Source organism: Phyllopteryx taeniolatus, chromosome 2 (assembly GCF_024500385.1).
Source record: "Phyllopteryx taeniolatus isolate TA_2022b chromosome 2, UOR_Ptae_1.2, whole genome shotgun sequence".
NCBI lineage: Eukaryota > Metazoa > Chordata > Actinopteri > Syngnathiformes > Syngnathidae > Phyllopteryx > Phyllopteryx taeniolatus.
Genome location: NC_084503.1, coordinates 8,208,065 through 8,226,548, shown reverse-complemented (window position 1 = coordinate 8,226,548; position 18,484 = coordinate 8,208,065). Strand labels below are relative to the sequence as shown.

General features: G+C 41.2%; 1 protein-coding gene and 1 long non-coding RNA gene across 14 annotated transcripts in view; one reads left to right on the top strand and one right to left on the bottom strand.

Moving 5' to 3' along the window:
* The window catches only part of LOC133470229 (serine/threonine-protein kinase BRSK2-like), a 145,363-nt gene that overhangs the window by 63,369 nt on the left and 63,510 nt on the right, over window positions 1-18,484 (top strand). For 11 of the 12 annotated variants that reach the window (XM_061758358.1, XM_061758387.1, XM_061758347.1 and 8 more), the window contains exons 3-6: window positions 5,363-5,448; window positions 8,373-8,513; window positions 11,994-12,110; window positions 18,029-18,062. In XM_061758358.1, coding sequence (XP_061614342.1) covers window positions 5,363-5,448; window positions 8,373-8,513; window positions 11,994-12,110; window positions 18,029-18,062 — 378 coding nt within the window. Of the gene's footprint in view, window positions 1-5,362; window positions 5,449-8,372; window positions 8,514-11,993; window positions 12,111-15,754; window positions 16,121-18,028; window positions 18,063-18,484 lie in introns of those variants that run through there. The other variant, XM_061758430.1, reaches the window with a different exon arrangement.
* LOC133470268 (uncharacterized) overlaps window positions 1-18,484 on the bottom strand; it is a 61,448-nt gene that overhangs the window by 24,149 nt on the left and 18,815 nt on the right. The gene's annotated exons all lie outside the window — the stretch shown is intronic.

Below are 18,484 nucleotides of genomic sequence, written 5' to 3'. Positions count from 1 at the left end.
TTTAATTGAATAATATCAAACCTGCTCATTCTATTTGTTCTCAAATTAATTAAGGTTGTGTTGTTCTTGCACTCCGGCCTAATCACATGAAGTGTTTGGAAATGTTCGTGAGCTTGGTTCGACTCCTTCCCTCTCCTCTGGCTCGCCCAACCGTTATAGCAACAGATGGCGCTTTGATGAGAAAGCGGATGTTCCAATTTATCACCCCTCGTGCCTCTCAGCTCTATCATGTTTCAATTAAATGGAGATTCAGAAGCAGAGCTTTGGAACTTGAGTCAATCCTCATAATTCATTAAGACCCAGCTATCTTGCATTTGGTGACATTGGCAGCAGACCGTGCGATGTGACTATTGCATACATCGCAAAGACGATGCCCAAACAAAATATCGTGCAGTACTAGTATCAAGTCAACCTGATTGTAAATGTAATGGGAACAAGCTAAGCTTTGCAGATGTATGTTAAGAAATATCTCTCCAATCCTTAAAGAGGGTACTGGCTGCTGAGCGTCAGCGCACTCGTCCCCCAATACATGACGCCCTGGTCGCATGCGATCTAACCCTGCGTGGGGTTGATGGTGCAAGAAATGTCACTGTAGCATAAAACAGAACACAACACAGAGGTACAAAATAAGACAGGTTACATAAAGGTACAACTAGCAAAGGATAAACAACTTTGCAAATACTTTCGTAATCAAAAGGTTTAGTTCATACTTAACAGTAGGAGTACTGACTTGAGCAATTGTTTTAAATTTAGTTCCACTTGACATCCAATCTTCCTGTTACAAAACATAGTCACTTTATTTACACTGGAGAAAAAATGAAATTAGATTTACTCAATGTCAGATTAGAATTTTTTGTGCACATTCTGTGCATATTCTGCTTGGAGTTGCAGTTATTTGGACTTGTCATCATTCTTTTTTAAAGTAAGTGACGTGTGTGTGTCTGTGTATGTGTGTGTTTGTGTGTGTGTGTGCGTGCGTGAGTGCGTGCGTGCGTGCGAACGAGCGAAAGTGCAGTCGGCAGTCTGACTTTATCATTGCTGATTAGTTTACATTGTACATAAGAGATTTGTGCCCCCCAAATCGTCGACGTACTCCCTGGTTCTGATCTGTACAAAATGTCATCCTGGGCAATGTTAGACAAAACAAGTCGGCATTGTGCAACAAGCTACAAACTGCACACTTAATCATCTATTATCTGTGATGGACGGGGCATGGGGATTGATGAGATGTATACACCCGTTCCTCCTCTACCAGTGCCGGTTGCACGCTTTCCATTATCCACAACCGCTCCACACATTGCCAGCACCGTCTTGCGCAGGCATTAGCTGCAGAATAGGGACATAATGTGACGACGAATGGAAGAAATGCAGTCAAAGTTTAAAACTGCCTGGGGAAATGTAGCTTCTGTGGATCTTAGCCGCTGCGCAACGATGCCAACTAGCTAGTGTGCTCAACTCCACACCAGTGGGGACGATGGTCATGTTTTCGATCGCAGGGCTGGTCCGCATGGGATTTTTGTATTTTAAACACCAAATTATTTACGGGGGGGGGGAGTCTTAAGGCCTAATGACGCTGGGCCTCACCACACCTCCAGGTTCACAGACCTCTAGGTGTGTGGTGGAATAATTCCTCACTCTCTTTACACTTCGATATTGTAGGCCAAAATGTTTTTCAAAATCCTGCTTGTGCTTGGCTTTTTTCCACTTTACTGGTTCTCACTCACTAATCAAAGCTGTGCATTCATAAATAGAAGGCAAATGAAATTAATTAAGGCGACGGATTAATTTCATTAAGCGCACTCATCTGTTGAAGCAAGCGGCTCTGCCTTCTCCTCAAACCAAAAACGTAATTAGTCACTTGTTTTCAACATGCTTTAAACAGTTGACTAGTCTGTACAAGCCCTAGAGTGAGCACTATTGAAGGTGAGATTTCTCTTAATATAATTCGCTTAACATAAATGTTTTTACTGTATGAAATAGCTTTCTTCCTTTTAACCCTATACAATGAATTACCACACATTAAGTGACATATAAGTCATAATAAAGTTCAATTTATGTCATCTTGGGGGCAGAGGGCTGATTGACTGTTAAACTAATACACGAGTGCAATTAGCCTCTGCGATACCAGACTGTGTGCTGATGGTTTGGGTGGAGCTGTACCGTAATTGAGGGTAATTCAATCTCATAGCAGTAGTCCATGTGCTTTAGCCTAATATTTGCTCTCCTGCTTGGTGAAGAACACACCTTGAAATCGAAAGATCAACATATTAATGCCTCTGTCTCTAAATCAGACAACGCATTTTTTTTATTTTTTTTTATTTATTGGTCCTTACATTGAAATCTTATAAATAAGCCTCATCGATAAAACCATGCAGGGGCATCACTCGGTTATATGGATGGGGGGGCTTAACCCCTCGGAGATACACAGAATGTGAGCGAATGTTGTGCGAACGAAGACAGAGGTTTTTCTTTTTAACGATTTTGGAACATTTTAAAACAGGACAATACTGGGTAAAATTGCAAAGTCACTGTTACATTTGTAGTGTACTGTTACATTTTAGTCTGTTGTTTAACACAGTACACAAACACAGGAAGTATGTTTACAGCATAAACCACAAAACGAATTTAGGATGAAAATTAAATTTGCCTCATTTCTTTGCTTTTTTGTTCTGGCCTCCAACTTGAGCCAGGCCCGTCTCCACCTGGACCTGATGCCTGCTTCAAGCTGTGCCACATGAATAGCATCCTCCTGTTTAAGCACTCATTCTGGAAAATAATTGACGAAAACCATTTTATGTTTCACTTGATTTTTCACTATTACCAACTTCAAAGGCTAATCCCAAATACATCCTCCAGGAAAATATTAAGTGCCATATTTTTCGGTTTTTATTGGCCATTTCTGAATTTGAAGTTAGTTCAGTTAGTTGTAATCCCTAACATCGCTCCGTCACTTAATACATTTAACATTAACACACGGAAACTAATTACAAAATTGTATGCGCATTTCCTAATATATACAAGACGTACTAGCGGATCAACTCTTGTCGTCTTGATGTTACATGTGCTTCGCGGTTCTGCTGGGACCACAACCAGGGCCACGACCCGCAGCACCTCAACGCGAAAATACAAAACACCAGTGCAACAAATACAACACAGGCTGATCTGATGAGCATTGTCCTCAAGTAAGAGTACTGTTACTTGACAATAATGCTACTCAAGTAAAAGTAAAGAGTAGTCCTCGCAGAAAATTACTTGAGTAAGAGTAAAAAGTACACAGTAAAATAATTACTCAACTACTGAGTAAATCGTCCATCCATCCATCCATTTTCTGAGCCGCTTCTCCTCAGGAGGGTCGCGGGCGTGCTGGAGCCTATCCCAGCTGTCATCGGGCAGGAGGCGGGGTACACCCTGAACTGGTCGCCAGCCAATCGCAGGGCACATACAAACAAACAAGCATTTGCACTCACATTCACACCTACGGGCAATTTAGAGTCGTCAATTAACCTACCATGCCTGTTTTTGGGATGCGGGAGGAAACCGGCGTGCCCGGAGAAAACCCACGGAGGCACGGGGAAAACATGCAAACTCCACACAGGCGGGGCCGGGGATTGAACCCCCCTCCTCAGAGGCAGTCTGTGAGGCAGACGCTCTAACCAGTCGGCCACCGTGCCGCCCATAGTCATCATAATATTAGAAAATACATGAAATATAGTCAAATGATATTTTAATAGAATATTAACACAATAGTGATGGGCACAGCCGTGCTTTTGAGTGTACTGAATCACCAGAATCAGTTTGTTAAAAAGATTCATTCCAAAGATTATTTCACCAAATCGTTCAGTTCTTTTTCCCAGAATCATTCAAGTGCTTCCTCATTGAGTTAATGAAACGTTCGTAAACGAAACAACTCTATAACACTAAGCAAATCAGTGTGCTGTGTGTATTTTCATGTAATTGTATAGTGCATTTATACATTTTATTTCCTGGAGACGCAAATAGCACCAATTTGGTGGAATGGCAGTAAGCTTTAACATAGTAAGGGGGATTGGTTTGAGCAATACATTTACAACATTATTTACGCATGAGTTTAGCATGTGTCTAAAGGCTATAATGACCGTCCATGCAGCTACAGAGTTGGTGGTATGCGTCACCTGCGTGACTCCGCTTATCAAACGACACCACTGATTTATAGTATGGCCACAAGCTTGCTTGTCACAAAATTAAGTCGTTTGAATGTGTCACAATTGCTAACATGTATGAGGTTGTCTCGACATGTTGACAACGCCTTTGGCGAGGCGGCTTTGTCTGAGGCTTTGCCGACATAGAAGTACAGTGTCTTTCAGCTTGTGCTGAAGGTGGCCGATCCATGTGGTGAGTCCTTTTGTTCTTGACGAGCGTGGTGCAACGCGCCAATAGAATCAAGGCAGACACACCCACACGCGGAGCGCGTGTCTCTTTCACAGGCGCTTATACATGTACTAAAAAAAATAAATAAAGTGCAACGGATTGGCTGCCGACCAGTTCAGGGTGTACCCCGCCTCTCGCCTGATGTTAGCTGGGATCGGCTCCAGAATGCCCACGACCCTAGTGAGGAGAAGCGGCTCAGAAAATGGATGGATGAATGTTAAATTTGTTGGTACTTTTTTGTGGGGGGGAAAAAGTGTTGGGTGCCACGTTGGCCGACTGGTTGTCACATCTGCTTCCCAGTTCTGAGGACCTGGTTTCAAAACCGCCCTCACCTATGTGGAGTGTGCATGCTCTCCCCATCCCTGCATGGGTTTTCTCCTGGTACTCCGGTTTCCTCCCAGACCCCAAAAACATGCATGGTAGGTTGATTGGAGACTCTAAATTGCCCGTAGGTGGGAATGTGAGTGCAAATGGTTGTTTGTTTATATGTGCCCTGCGATTGGTTGGCGACCAGCTCAGAGTGTAGCCCGCCTCTCGCATGGAGTCAGCTGGGATAGGCTCCAATACACCCGCAACCGTAGTGAGGATAAGCGGTATGGAAAATGGATGGATGGATGGATGTAAAAAAGTGTTATTTGTTTTTGTTGTTGTTATTTTTCTTTAACAACCAAATCCTTTTGGGGGGCTTAAGAACATTTTAGGGGGCTGAAGCACCCCCTAAAATGGCCCTCAGAACACCACTGGAATCATGTTAAAGCATATATCAGTAAATTGTCTGTAAGGTTAGATATTCGTATTGTCTGGTAAGTTTGGTATAAGGTAAGTATCAATGTCATCCAACAGCTTGTTTGTTTTTGTGTGTGGTTAAAGCGAGATTCTCAGCGTTAGTTATGTATGTTGTTTTCTCCTCTGTCTAACACGTTTCTTCCTTTCTTTCTTTATTTATTTTGTCCAGGTCGAGCGGGAGATAGCCATTCTAAAACTCATAGAACATCCTCATGTATTAAAGCTGCATGATGTCTACGAAAACAAGAAATACCTGTAAGTACAATTAATGTAACATACTGTAACTATGACAGTTATCTGACAGCAATCGCAAACGGTTTGACACAATACAAAAAATGTGCATGAGACGAGACCTCGCTGGTAAACAAAGCAAAGCAAGGCAATTTTTTTTATATAGCGCATTTTATACACAAGGTAACTCAATGCATATAGCTGAGGACTCCTGTTCTTGTTAATTTAAACCCAAATATGCACTAATCCGCACTTTTAGTAGACCGAAATGTTGGACTTACGTGTCTGGAACACGTTTGAGGCAGCCAAGTCAGCCTCCCGAGTGTTCGGGGAGCCTGGTCCACATTGGGAACAGGTGTATTCGGCGGAAGGGAGGAAGGAAAAAAAGGAGGAAAAGCAGGAGGCCAACAAGTTCCCAGGCACGACATCTCTCGGGTGTCTCTGTTCGCAAGACGTTCCCCCGGACTGAGCTCGGGCCCCCAAACAGGGTAGCTCGGAGCGCTTGCAGGAGGCTCTGCAGCCGGAGATCATCCGATGCATCCTTGCCACCTCGGGTGAGGTGGGCGTCCTGCCTGGCCCGGTCGTCGGCGAGTTGGTCGGAGTGAGACCAAAGGAAGACTTCTCCACCAAAACTCCCAAAAAAACGTCTTGCTCCAAGCTCTGGCCCCTTTTATAGCCGGAGCGGGACAAAAAGTGTGTGGGGGGGGGGGGGCTTACCTCACCTTGAATTGTTCAACACTCATTCTCTTTCATACCTGTAATGAATGTTTCAACTGTTGTGTGGTGTGGAGAACATGACTAGTTTCCATGTGATATTTGTGGTGTGGGGTTGAACAGTTCATGTGGCTCAGTTAACAACATATTTGACGTTAGACATTCAAGTTTGCAGCAATACAGTCACTAGTGGCGTTCATGTAAAGTTCATAAAATATTAACTCCCAGTCGAGTCACAGACTGTCTTATGAACCCATGTCTGTAGTGTCGTTCCGTCGTCCGTAGGTGTCGCTGTTGCCTGTTCCAACTCCCAAGTGGCGGTACTCAACAGGGTGGAGGCGCCTTTTTGGTGCAATCCTTCGACTAACTTAGCGTCCAGGGGCGAATTCGGCCACCTTGGGTCTCCGCTTTGAAGCGCCAGGCAGCCGTGATTCACTTAGCGTCGGCATGGCAAAGCTAATGTCTGTGTCTTGTTTTTGATGGTTTATGGCGGCTGATTCGTTCAGTCTGCGTGTGACGTTGTGTCTCGCCAGCCTACCTCGGTGGGGAGCGGAGTTAGTGCAAGGCTGGGGTGCCGGGAGGCATCTTTTGCGTGGCATGTCCGCTACACTCCATAACTGCTCACTCGCTACTTATCTCACCAAAGAGTGCCAAAGAGGTTATCTGTCTCGTCTCTTGACTGATAGAAGTAAAACCCAATAGAAATTAGCAAAAAACCTGGACCGACCCCATCCAGATACATCCAGCTTTTTAACAGTCAGCACAGGCATGACCATCCTTCCGCTTTGTTCTCAGTCATTATATCAATTAGCAATTTTTTATGATTTTATTTCGTCGTAACAAGTAATGAATATGGTTAGGAGAAATGTATCAGAATAAAAGTATACATTTTACTAAGGAAATGCATTGAAGTAAAAGTAAAAACGCCAGAAATATAAATAAGGAAGTAAAGTATAAATGCATGGAAAGTCTACTCAATTATAGTAACGAAGTGTTTCTACTCCATGATAATTCAAGCCTGCCCAAGTCATAGTTTAACATGAAGACTGTAACAGTGTACGTTTTATTGTATACATTAATATGTTAATCTATAGTCACTATGCTCCATTGGCATGGCTTAATGTGTTGTTTTATCATTGATCAAGGGACCACTGTCAAATGGAGCAGGAATATGTTTTCTTAATGTTGTGAGGGAAGGGACGGTTGGAGATGCAAACAGTTTGCTCACTCACAAATCACACGCAAAGGCATTTGTAATTCAAATAGCTGTGACGAGTGAACGGTCGAGCAGATCCCCTAATCTGCTAATAAATCAGGATGTAGAGAAAATGAGATGTGAGAACAGCCAAGAAGGATCGCAACTGTCTCTGAGACAAATGGATGGAGGTGAAAAATAAAACATTTAAAACCACTTACACACAAACCCGGATAGGTTGATGATTTTCTCAGAAATTTACATTTAGTGGTGACTGAGTTTGTTGCAATCCAAATACACTGTAGTTTACAACTCTATTTTACCAATACCTGTTTTATGTTGAAAATGTAATCCTCATACTGGGACCCCCCCCCACAAATGTTGCATCTCATGGCGTTTATCCCACGTAAATAAAGAATTTTCAACAATACTGTTTTCTCTATTGACTCCCAACTGTAATGTACCATGTTCTTCTGGTGCAGTGAGGTTAATGGCTGATGCGGCATTAATATGCAATCAGATTTACAAATACTGTACAGTGTACGTGTGTGGTGCACTTATTTAATTTAGCAGCCAGACAAAAAAATTGTAAAAATAAATAACTAAAAATATTTACACACATAATATTTGTCCATAAAGAACATTATTGCCAGCTGTTTAGAGAAAACCTATGAACATGGCAATTTCTTACTTATTTATTACTAAGGCTACTCATCAAATTATTTAATGTTTTACACAAATTACATTTAGATTTAGGCCTATACCAAAGTATTTCATTCATATTTAATTACTAATTTTGAACTGTATGATTATAATGGTCCAATAAACACTGACGGTGTCCTGCACTTTCTTTCTAATGTCGCGTTGGTACAGTAACACAACAATAATCGCTTTTCTAGTGCATCCTACTTGTACCTCACTCTCCATGCATGGGGGGAATGGACATTTTGCGCAATCGCACAAGCGTTTGTTTTAACCAAAGCAAACCTGTCAGTTGAACAATGATTCAACTTCTATATATCATCTCTCTCCTTTTCAGGTACCTGGTGCTAGAGCATGTGTCTGGTGGGGAGCTTTTTGACTACCTAGTGAAAAAGGGCAGGCTAACGCCTAAAGAAGCACGAAAATTCTTCCGACAGATCATATCAGCCCTGGACTTCTGCCACAGTCACTCCATATGGTGTGTTGCATTTCACATCTAACCTCTAATGCTAAAATTCCAATGAACTTGGCATACTGTGTGAAATGAAATGAAAAAAAAAAAAAAAAAAAAAACTGAATACAATGGTTTGCAAATCCTTTTCAAACTATATTCAATTGAATACACGACAAAGGCAACATATTTGATGTTCAAACTGATGAACGTTATTGTTTTTATGCAAATATTCTCTCATTTTGAATTTAATGCCTGTGACACATTCCAAAAAAGCTGGTAAAAGGGCAACAAAAGACTGAGAAAGTTGAGGAATTCTAAAAAAAAAAAAAAACACCTCTTTGGAACATGTCACAGGAGAACAGGTTACTGTAATTTCTCGTGGATAATGCGCATTTTTTTCAGTCAATGGTGCGCATCATACATAAGTATAGGGGAAAATGAAAAAAAACGTTCCCATTTTATAAATGTATGCCGCCATCTAGAGGTTATGAAAATGGTGGACACTTTCATTCTAATATGCCAGCGCCACCTAAAGGCTATGAAAAAGGTGTAGCCTACACTTTCATTCCAATATGACAACATAATATGTACAGTTGTGCTCATAAGTTTACATACACTGGCAGAATTTGTGAAATATTGGTTTTTTTTTTAATACGACTGATGACTGAACAACAACAATCATTAATTTCTTTATGGTTATGTTTTGTTTGACGATAATGCTTTTCTGAAATGCTTGACAGTTTAATTTGAATGCCATTAAAATCTAATTAAATGTGTATCGCCTGGCCCTTCATGTTTTCTTTAAAGAATTGTACCCATCTTACCAATTCTGCCTGGGTAATCAAACATATGAGCACAACTGTGTGTTTTCTCATATACTAAACAAAAGTAGGGCTGTGTATTTCAAAATAAGAGCAAGTATATAAAAATAAAGTATTAAGTGTTCAAATAAAGTGCTTAACTTCAGAATAATTATTTGAAAAAAGAAACAAAATACGGACAATACTTCATGTTTTGATCATATGGGTAGAAGCAAAATCATGCAAAGTAAATATGCATTATACTTAGGTAGAATGGTTTTCCAGAATTTTGAGGTCAACTTTAGGGGTGCGTATTATACATGAGTGCGTATTATACACAAAAAAATTACAGTAATCGGAAACAGATGGGTGACATGATTGGGTATTCAGTAAAAGGAGCATCCCCGAAAGGCTCAGTTGTTCACAAGCAAGGATGGGGCGAGGTTCACCACTTTGTGATCAACTGCGTGAGAAAACAGTTTAAGAACGTTTCTCAACGTACACTTGCAAGGAATTTAGGGATTTCATCATCGATGGTCCATATTATCATCAAAAGAGTCAGAGAATCTGGAGAAATCGCTGCACGTAAGCAGCAACGCCAAATCCAACATTGAATGCCTGTAACCTTCTATCCCTCAGGCGGCACTGCATTAAAAACAGCATCACTGTGCAAAGGATATTGCCACGTCGGCTCAGGAACATTTCAGAAAACCATCGTCAGTTCAGACAGTTCGTCGCTACATTTACAAATTCAAGTTAAAACTCTACCATGCAAAGCGAAAGCCACATATCAAGAACACCTAGAAAAGCCGGCAGCTTCTCTCGGCCTAAACTAATCTGAGATGCACTGACATAAAGTGGAAAAGTCTGCTGTGGTCGGACAAGTCCATATTTCAAATTGTTTTTGGAAATCATGGACGTCGTGTCCTCCGAGCCAAAGAGGAAAAGGACCATCTGGATTGTTAAAAATTCTGGGCGAAGGTCTTATGGGAATGATTAGACAATTATTAACCTTTACCAAAAGGTACAGCCAGGGAAAGCATTACAAATGGACAGTGGAAAAGTCTGGCAATGGATCACTTCTTGATGCAGCTATTGCTAAAAAAAAACAAAAAAAAAAAAAACCTAAATGTCATGTTATTGTTACTGTTTAAAAACTTTTGCTCAGGAAACAACTGTGTTTCCAGTGAGTTTGGTACCTGGGTCTTCAGTGACCTAATCCACCTCTTAATAACACCATCACATCGCAAAACAAATTACAAAAACGCTACACATGTATAACTACGCGTGGCGTTAATGAAGAGACCATATTTGAGGATGAAAGCCATTATTACTAAAGCAAGAAACACAGTTACCTTTATCTTCCAATACATCAACTCCAAACAACTCCAAACATCTTACCTGATTCTAATGTATAAACTACAATATAGCAGTTCACAATCAATATTTATCCAATAACATGACAAAACCACCAAAACTAAATAAAATACATCATCCTCACAAGAGATGCTGATGGAGATCCATGCTTTCTTTTCTCCTGCTAGCTCATACATGCTGCTCTGAAAGTACCTCAAAATCCTTCTCCGGGTTGAAAACAATCCAGACAGACATATGTTGGTTGGTTTTTAAAGTGGCCTTGAAAAAGAATTTGTAATCATGTCCAAAATCGTCCTCTTCAGTAAATCAATTCTCATGCACATATTCAGTTCAACCAATCATAGGACTATTTAGCTGAACCAATCAGAGGATGGGAAAAAATACCAGTGTGACTCAGCATGCATGAAGGCGCAGAATGGTGAATCAAAAATCTGATCGGGAGGACAGTGTGTGTGCGTTTTACTTGGTTGACAACAGCACTTGGGATTTTGAAGGCCTTGGGCAGATTACATTCACATGGCAACAAAATCTGATTGGACAGAAAAAAAGTATACAGATACAGCACTGTACACGACTGGAAGCTGAGCGAAACACATGCACACGTTATGAAATGAAGACAAAAGACTTGGAAAGAATTTAATATATATTATATATATATTATTATATACTGTACATATATATGTTTTATTATATAATATATATTATAATAAATATTTTAAATAATTTAATTACGTTTTAATTGTACGTCAGGGCTTTTGATAGTGTTTAGGCCAGCGCAGAAGCGTCTGAAGGCCCTCACGACACACCACTGGGTGTTTCATTTTCAGCATCTTCTAAGTTATGCGTTAGATTCAGGTTTAAAGATGTAGAAAGCAAAGCTGACATGTTCATCCCTTGTCTCATATTTATTTGTCAATGTCAAACTCAAATGTTTTCAGTCTTTAGCAAAACTGCAGGATATAGCCACACTGTTCCAATGCTTTTGGACGGGAGTGTATACTTATAGTTTATATACTGTAGGTCTATATTATTTAGATTATGTTGCATTATTATTATCAGGATTTGATATTGTTGAATAATGTTTTTCTGTTAGTGTTGAGAGTACTTCGTAAAGTTTCTTGTTGATGTAGCGTTTTCTTTATATGTGCCCCATGAATTCATTGCAGTCCATGCATTTATTCAGTCTCCTTTAGTGAGGTTGCCGAACTGAGCTGTGACCGGTGTTAAAGCTATGTTCGTATCGAACTCAACAGGATATGTCAAGGTTCAATTGTTATTGTGTTTGAGTTTTGTAACCCTTTCTTGTGTTTCTTGTCCTATTGTACAGCCACAGAGACTTGAAGCCAGAGAATTTGTTATTAGATGAGAAGAACAACATCAGGATAGCAGACTTTGGCATGGCATCTCTGCAGGTCGGAGAGAGTCTGCTTGAGACAAGTTGTGGGTGAGTGGTTCAAATACATAAAGGTGGACAAAGTTTTGGTTTGCTTTTTCAAATCTTTCTATGTTCATTCAAAATTGAGAAATGTGGTGGTTGGCACTGGGCATTAAGTATGTTCAGCCTGTTTGGCTCCACATATGCATACTGCTTCTCAGAGGAGGGGGGCTCAAGTCACATGATATGACTCAAATCGCCAATTTTATAATTTGCTTGAGTTGGCTAAAACTAAAGGAACTTGGACTTGATTTTGACTCAAACAGCAGGATTTGACAAATTATTCTGTTTATAGTTGAAAATCTGCAGCATAGCTTTGCCATTTTTTAAAAGACAATTATATTTTGTGTCAGTCGCGCAAATCTGACAACATACTATATGCGTTAAAAAGCAGGCATTGTTAGCACAAAACAAGGCTTATGAAAGGAACAGAAAAAAATGACAAAAAAAGCCTTCTATCCATCCATCCATCCATTTTCTGAGCCGCTTCTCCTCACCAGGGTCGCGGGCGTGCTGGAGCCCATCCCAGCTATCATCGGGCAGGAGGCGGGGTACATCCCGAACTGGTTGCCAGCCAATCGCAGGGCACATACAAACAGACAACCATTCGCACGCACAGTCACCTCTACGCGCAATTTAGAGTCTCCAATTAATGCATGTTTTTGGGATGTGGGAGGAAACCGGAGTGTCCGGAGAAAACCCACGCTGGCACGGGGAGAACATGCAAACTCTACACAGACGGGGCCGGGGATTGAACCCCGGTTCTCAGAACTGTGAGGCAGACGCTCTAACCAGTCGCCCACCGTGCCGCCTGTCACTTATCCACTGTACAAAAAAAAACATTAGCTTAACCTAACCCATTACTTGGTAATGTACGCCACACAAGTTACAGAATGAACTCATCAACATGAACCAATAACTTAAATAGTGTAGTTGTTTTATTGTGGTCCATGAAGGCTCTGGACGTCCATAGAACCGCGTCACTTTCCAGGGCTTCCTAATAGCACAATCACTTGCAGGTTTAAATTTCTCGGGAACCATCCATCCATCCATCCATTTTCTGAGCCGCTTCTTCTCACTGGGGTCGCGGGCGTGCTGGAGCCTATCTCAGCTGTCATCGGGCAGGAGGCGAGGTACACCCTGAACTGGTTGCCAGCCAATCGCAGGGCATGTACAAACAAACAACCATCCGCACTCACATTCACACCTACGGTCAATTTAGAGTCTCCAATTCATGCATGTTTTTGGGATGGGAGGAAACCGGAGTGCCCGGAGAAAACCCACGCAGGCACGGGGAGAACATGCAAACTCCACACAGGCGGGGCCGGGGATTGAACCCGGGTCCTCAGAACTGTGAGGCAGACGCTCTAACCATTCGGCTTTTGCACAGATGGACTGCTCTTTATTTGCATTACCAGCTACAAATTAGTACTTGGTGAGAGACATTGATGACGCAAAAGTAACTATTGTTGATTTGAAGTAGTGATGGGGACAGCAGTTCTTCTGAGTGTACTGAATCAGAATCAGTTCGTTAAAAAGATTTGTTCAAAAGATTCATTCACCGAATCGTTCAGTAGTGGTGTGCGATACCGCATAGTTTGGTATTGATCTGATACCAAGTAAATACAAAGCCCGTTTCGCCGATACCGATACTTTTCAAAAACTAAAATAGATGACCTTTAAGTATATTTGTGATGTTTCATTTTTTATTATTAAATATTTCAAACCCAGAAAAGAATTAGGACAGTTTATTGGGTAACTAGATCATACTTAATTATCATAACTTTTTCCCAGAAGCAATAGAACAGTAACAAACGAAACATTTTTTTCCCATCTTAAAAAAACAAAGTGCACAAAGTGAAGTGACACTGAAAATACCGTTCGAATACTCCGATACAAAATCTTAAAAACTTATCCCTTCTGTGCACTCCTTTTGTTTTTGAAAAACAAAACAGAAAAAACAGGTGGCCTTTTTGAAGAAAAATAAGCAACCCTGTGCAGAACAAATGTTTTGTTTACAAGTTTTTGTTTAAGAACAATATCGTGTTTATATATTTTTTGCTTTTAATGGGCTTCTTCTGTGACTTATTAACTGCCCGGCTTTTGAAAACATCCTCTCGGCTGGCACTTATGTTGTAACCACTGTCAGGTATTTTTTGGCACATTTGCTCAGAGAGGGGAATGTTGATTGGTTGTTTTTCTACCAAAGTGGTGGATCCTGAGCCCGACGAATCGGCCTTTTCTCCTCCCTTTGGCTTTTCATGTGTTTATATAGATTGGTGTTGTTCCCACTGTATCTTACAGCCTTTCTGCAAACAGTGCAGCTTGCTGTTCTGTCATCTTCAGCCTAAAAATATAATCACACGGCACTACTTTTCCTCTCTGCTATTCTTCTGCTCAGTAAAAATACATTTTCTGGAGTGGCCCAGTCAAAGTACTGACCTCATTGAGATGCTGTGGCATGACCTCAAGAAACTGACACCAGACACTCCAGGAATCTTGCTGAACTGCAACAGTTTTGCAAAGAGGAATGGTCCAAAATTCATCTTGATCCTTGTGCACGTGTGGTCTTTTATTTTCATTGATTCTTTGTTATTGTTTGTATGTCTTTTTGTTTAGTGTTTTATCTTTTTCACAAGTGTACTTCTAATAACTCTATGTTCTATTTGTATTCTATTTCTATTTTATTATTTCTGATTGAAATAAACAAAACAAGTAAAAGCTCACAATACACAAAGCGATGCAACCGAATGCAACTCAACTATTCAGTCACCTTGCAAAGTAAGCATGGCAACTCGTTTTAATAAGTTGCAGACAGTCTACAACTACTTTTGCTGCAATTTCACATTGACCCGCAAGTGAAATGATGATCACAGCCAATCAAAATGCTGGGTTGTATCCCATGATCTGAAAGAACAAAAAATGTCAAACGAGAGGAAAGAGAGAGAGGAAGAGTTGATGGAATTATGGCATGCACTGCAGTGTTTGAATTACTATCGTCCCCACTGGATCATGGAAAGTGAGGGGAAACTTGGTGACAACATTGAAAAATGCCACTTTTTCATCACGAAAATGTATGTGGAGTTTTATCCACAGTGTCTCCTTTTTCCTCACCCTTTCTTCTCTTTGGATTCTCCACCAATGGAAAACTATAGCTACAGCTGGTAGGGAAATGCGCTTTTTATTTGAAAATCTGGTTTGTGGTTCAACAAAATAATATACAGTGCATCCGGTTCCCGAGAGGCGGCACGGTGGACGACTGGTTAGAGCGTCAGCCTCACAGTTCTGAGGACCCGGGTTCAATCCCCGGCCCCGCCTGTGTGGAGTTTGCATGTTCTCCCCGTGCCTGCGTGGGTTTTCTCCGGGCACTCCGGTTTCCTCCCACATCCCAAAAACATGCATTAATTGGAGACTCTAAATTGCCCGTAGGCATGACTGTGAGTGCGAATGGTTGTTTGTTTCTATGTGCCCTGCGATTGGCTGGCAACAAGTTCAGGGTGTGCCCCGCCTCCTGCCCGATGACAGCTGGGATAGGCTCCAGCACGCCCGCGACCCTAGTGAGGAGAAGCGGCTCAGAAAATGGATGGATGGATGGATGGTTCCCGAGAAATTTAAACCTGCAAGTGATTGTGCTATTAGGAAGCCCTGGAAAGTGACGCGGTTCTATGGACGTCCAGAGCACTCTCGCCGTCCACCCCTCCCTGCTTGGCACTGTCCGCTCCTTGCCAGGCGTCTGCGCCGGCCACACTTAAAGACGACTTGGTTCTCAGCCTGGAATGGATTTAAGAAAATTAAATCCATTTATTTTATCCATACATCCATTTCCAACACCGCTTATCCCGGTTAGGGTCGCAGGGCGTTGGAGCCTATCCCAGCTGGCTTCGGGCGAAAGGCGGACTACACCCTGAACTGGTCACCAGTCAGTCGCAGGGCACATATAGACACGGACAACCATTTGCACTCACATTCACACCGTCACTGAGTGGGAACTGAACCCACGCTGCCCGTACCAAAGTCAGGTGAGTGTGCCACTACACCATCAGTGACTGCAATTGTTTTATAATAGGAAAAATTGCTTCAGTTTGCGAACATTTCGTATAGCAAACAGAGATTCAGAACAGATTGAGTTTGTGAACCAAGGTTCTACTGTATCTGATAGGACTAATTACTTTGCCTATGGTCATACATCATATGATGGAAGGTCAGCTGAGTGATTGTTGTTGATCTTACAGGCTTAAATTGGCTAACCTATGTAAACCAGTGAGGCCAGCCATGATGTACGGATTAGAGACAGTGGTGCTGAAGAGACAACAGGAAGCAGAGCTGGAGGAGGCAGAAATGAAGATGTTGACGTTCTCTCTAGGAGTGACCAGGTTGGATAGGATTAGAAATCAGCTCATCAGTGGGACGGCCAAGGTCCGATGTTTTGGAGACAAGGTTAGAGAAAGCAGACTTTGATGGATTGGACACGTGCAGAGGAGAGACAGTGAGTATAGTGGTCGAAAGATGATGAGGATGGAGCTGCCAGGCAAGGAAGACCAAAGAGAAGGTTGATGGATGTAGTGAGGGAAGACATGAGGGCAGTTGGTGTTCGAGAGGAGGATCCAGAAGATATTAGAGCTTTCTTCCATGCTTCAGTTGTAATGTCTTTCTTTATAATGACAACTCATTGATGGATTGTGTAAGCATCTTGCATGAGTAAAAAGTCAGATGACGTTTCCAAATTGTATGACACTAAGAGAATTACTAAATGCCACTCAGTGAGATGTGGCTCAGAGTGCGAGGACTGAACACATGCACTGGTATATGCACTGAATACACATTTTGTGTGTATTCAGTTAAAATTATTTTTCCCGTTCATGATTATTAGCATAAATAAGTGGGAAGTTAGCAGTGGTCGTGCCACCTGCTTCATTTATTACAATGAATCAACACAGACAGTGACCTGAAAAGAGCCATTGCATAAACATTGCACAATAATGACTCCATAAAGCAATTTTGGGATTTATTGTTCAGAGGAATTAATGTTGAGGATTCTATTTTATGCGAACTGTAAAGTGTGTTCGCTGCTTTCATTGTTACCCCTTGCGAGTCCCTACCGATTTTTAAGCCTGGTGTTATTTTCCCTTGTACTTATTATCGCACATTTTGTCTTAGATGTTCCCCTATCTAATACAAAACTGGAGTAAAACATTTAGATATACAAATTAGATATTTGATGTTGACAAATTGACATTTCTCTTCCACATTTGTTTTCTTGTTTCTCTGAAGAGATATTTTATCAATGTGGTTTTTCATGCTTTTGGAGATCAATTGAGCTCAAAAGAATAAGATATAGTTGACTTTCATATTACAGGCTCCTTTTTTTAACCGAACACAATTGATAGAAACTAATTATGTGAAATAAAACAATATATATCCATTTTCTGCACCGCTTATCCTCACAGGGGTCGCGGGAGCAACGTAGCCTATCCCAGCTATTTTCGGGCGGGAGGCGGGGTACACCCTGAACTGGTCGCCAGCCAATCGCAGGGCACATACAAACAAACAACCATTCACACTCACATTCACACCAATTTAGAGTCCTCAATTAACCTACCAACAATATATATTTACATATATATTGTATTTATTGCTATTTAAGGACCAGTGAACCAACAAACTAATATTTACATATGTTTAGTTTTATTCATCTAACAAAATGTATGCCCCCTATGTTATGTAATACTGTACCATAGTGGGGAAAAGCCAAAAGAGACTTTTGTTCAGAAAGTTTTTCTATGGAGATGTAGAAGTTTGTGCCCATCAGTCATTTCTTCTTCATGTCTTGGCTGCTGGCTGTGTTCCCTTTGACTGAGCATGATGTGTTATTCAGTGGATCACTTTGAGTCCTCTCCAGCATTAACCCCTCTGTGCCTCTTTTACAGCTCACCGCACTACGCCTGCCCAGAGGTTATCAGGGTAAGTACTCTCTCCTTTGCCCTCTCTCTGTTTGCTGTCTTTTATGAATAGTAGCGCCAACCTCCTGCAGCAGCATGTTACATCACTGCTGCATCCTCTTAGCATTGATTTTTGTTTTCTTTTTTTCTTTTTTTTCTGGCCTCAGACTATGTTTCCTTACTTGGGATAAATACACTATAGGCTCACTGCTACTATTTACGATGTAGTCTTAGATATTTTGACTCTCCTTGTTTTCACGCTAGTTTACACAGCTTGCTGTGACCTCAGCGAAACCTTAACAATGTAGATGACATTATATAAGAAAAAATAAAATATCAAATATTTAAAGTAAGTATATTTAAAGTAAGTATTGAATAATATTTATATATTCACATACTCAAGTGTTAGGCCCTCAAATATAAGTTGGGTACTTGAAAAAGTTA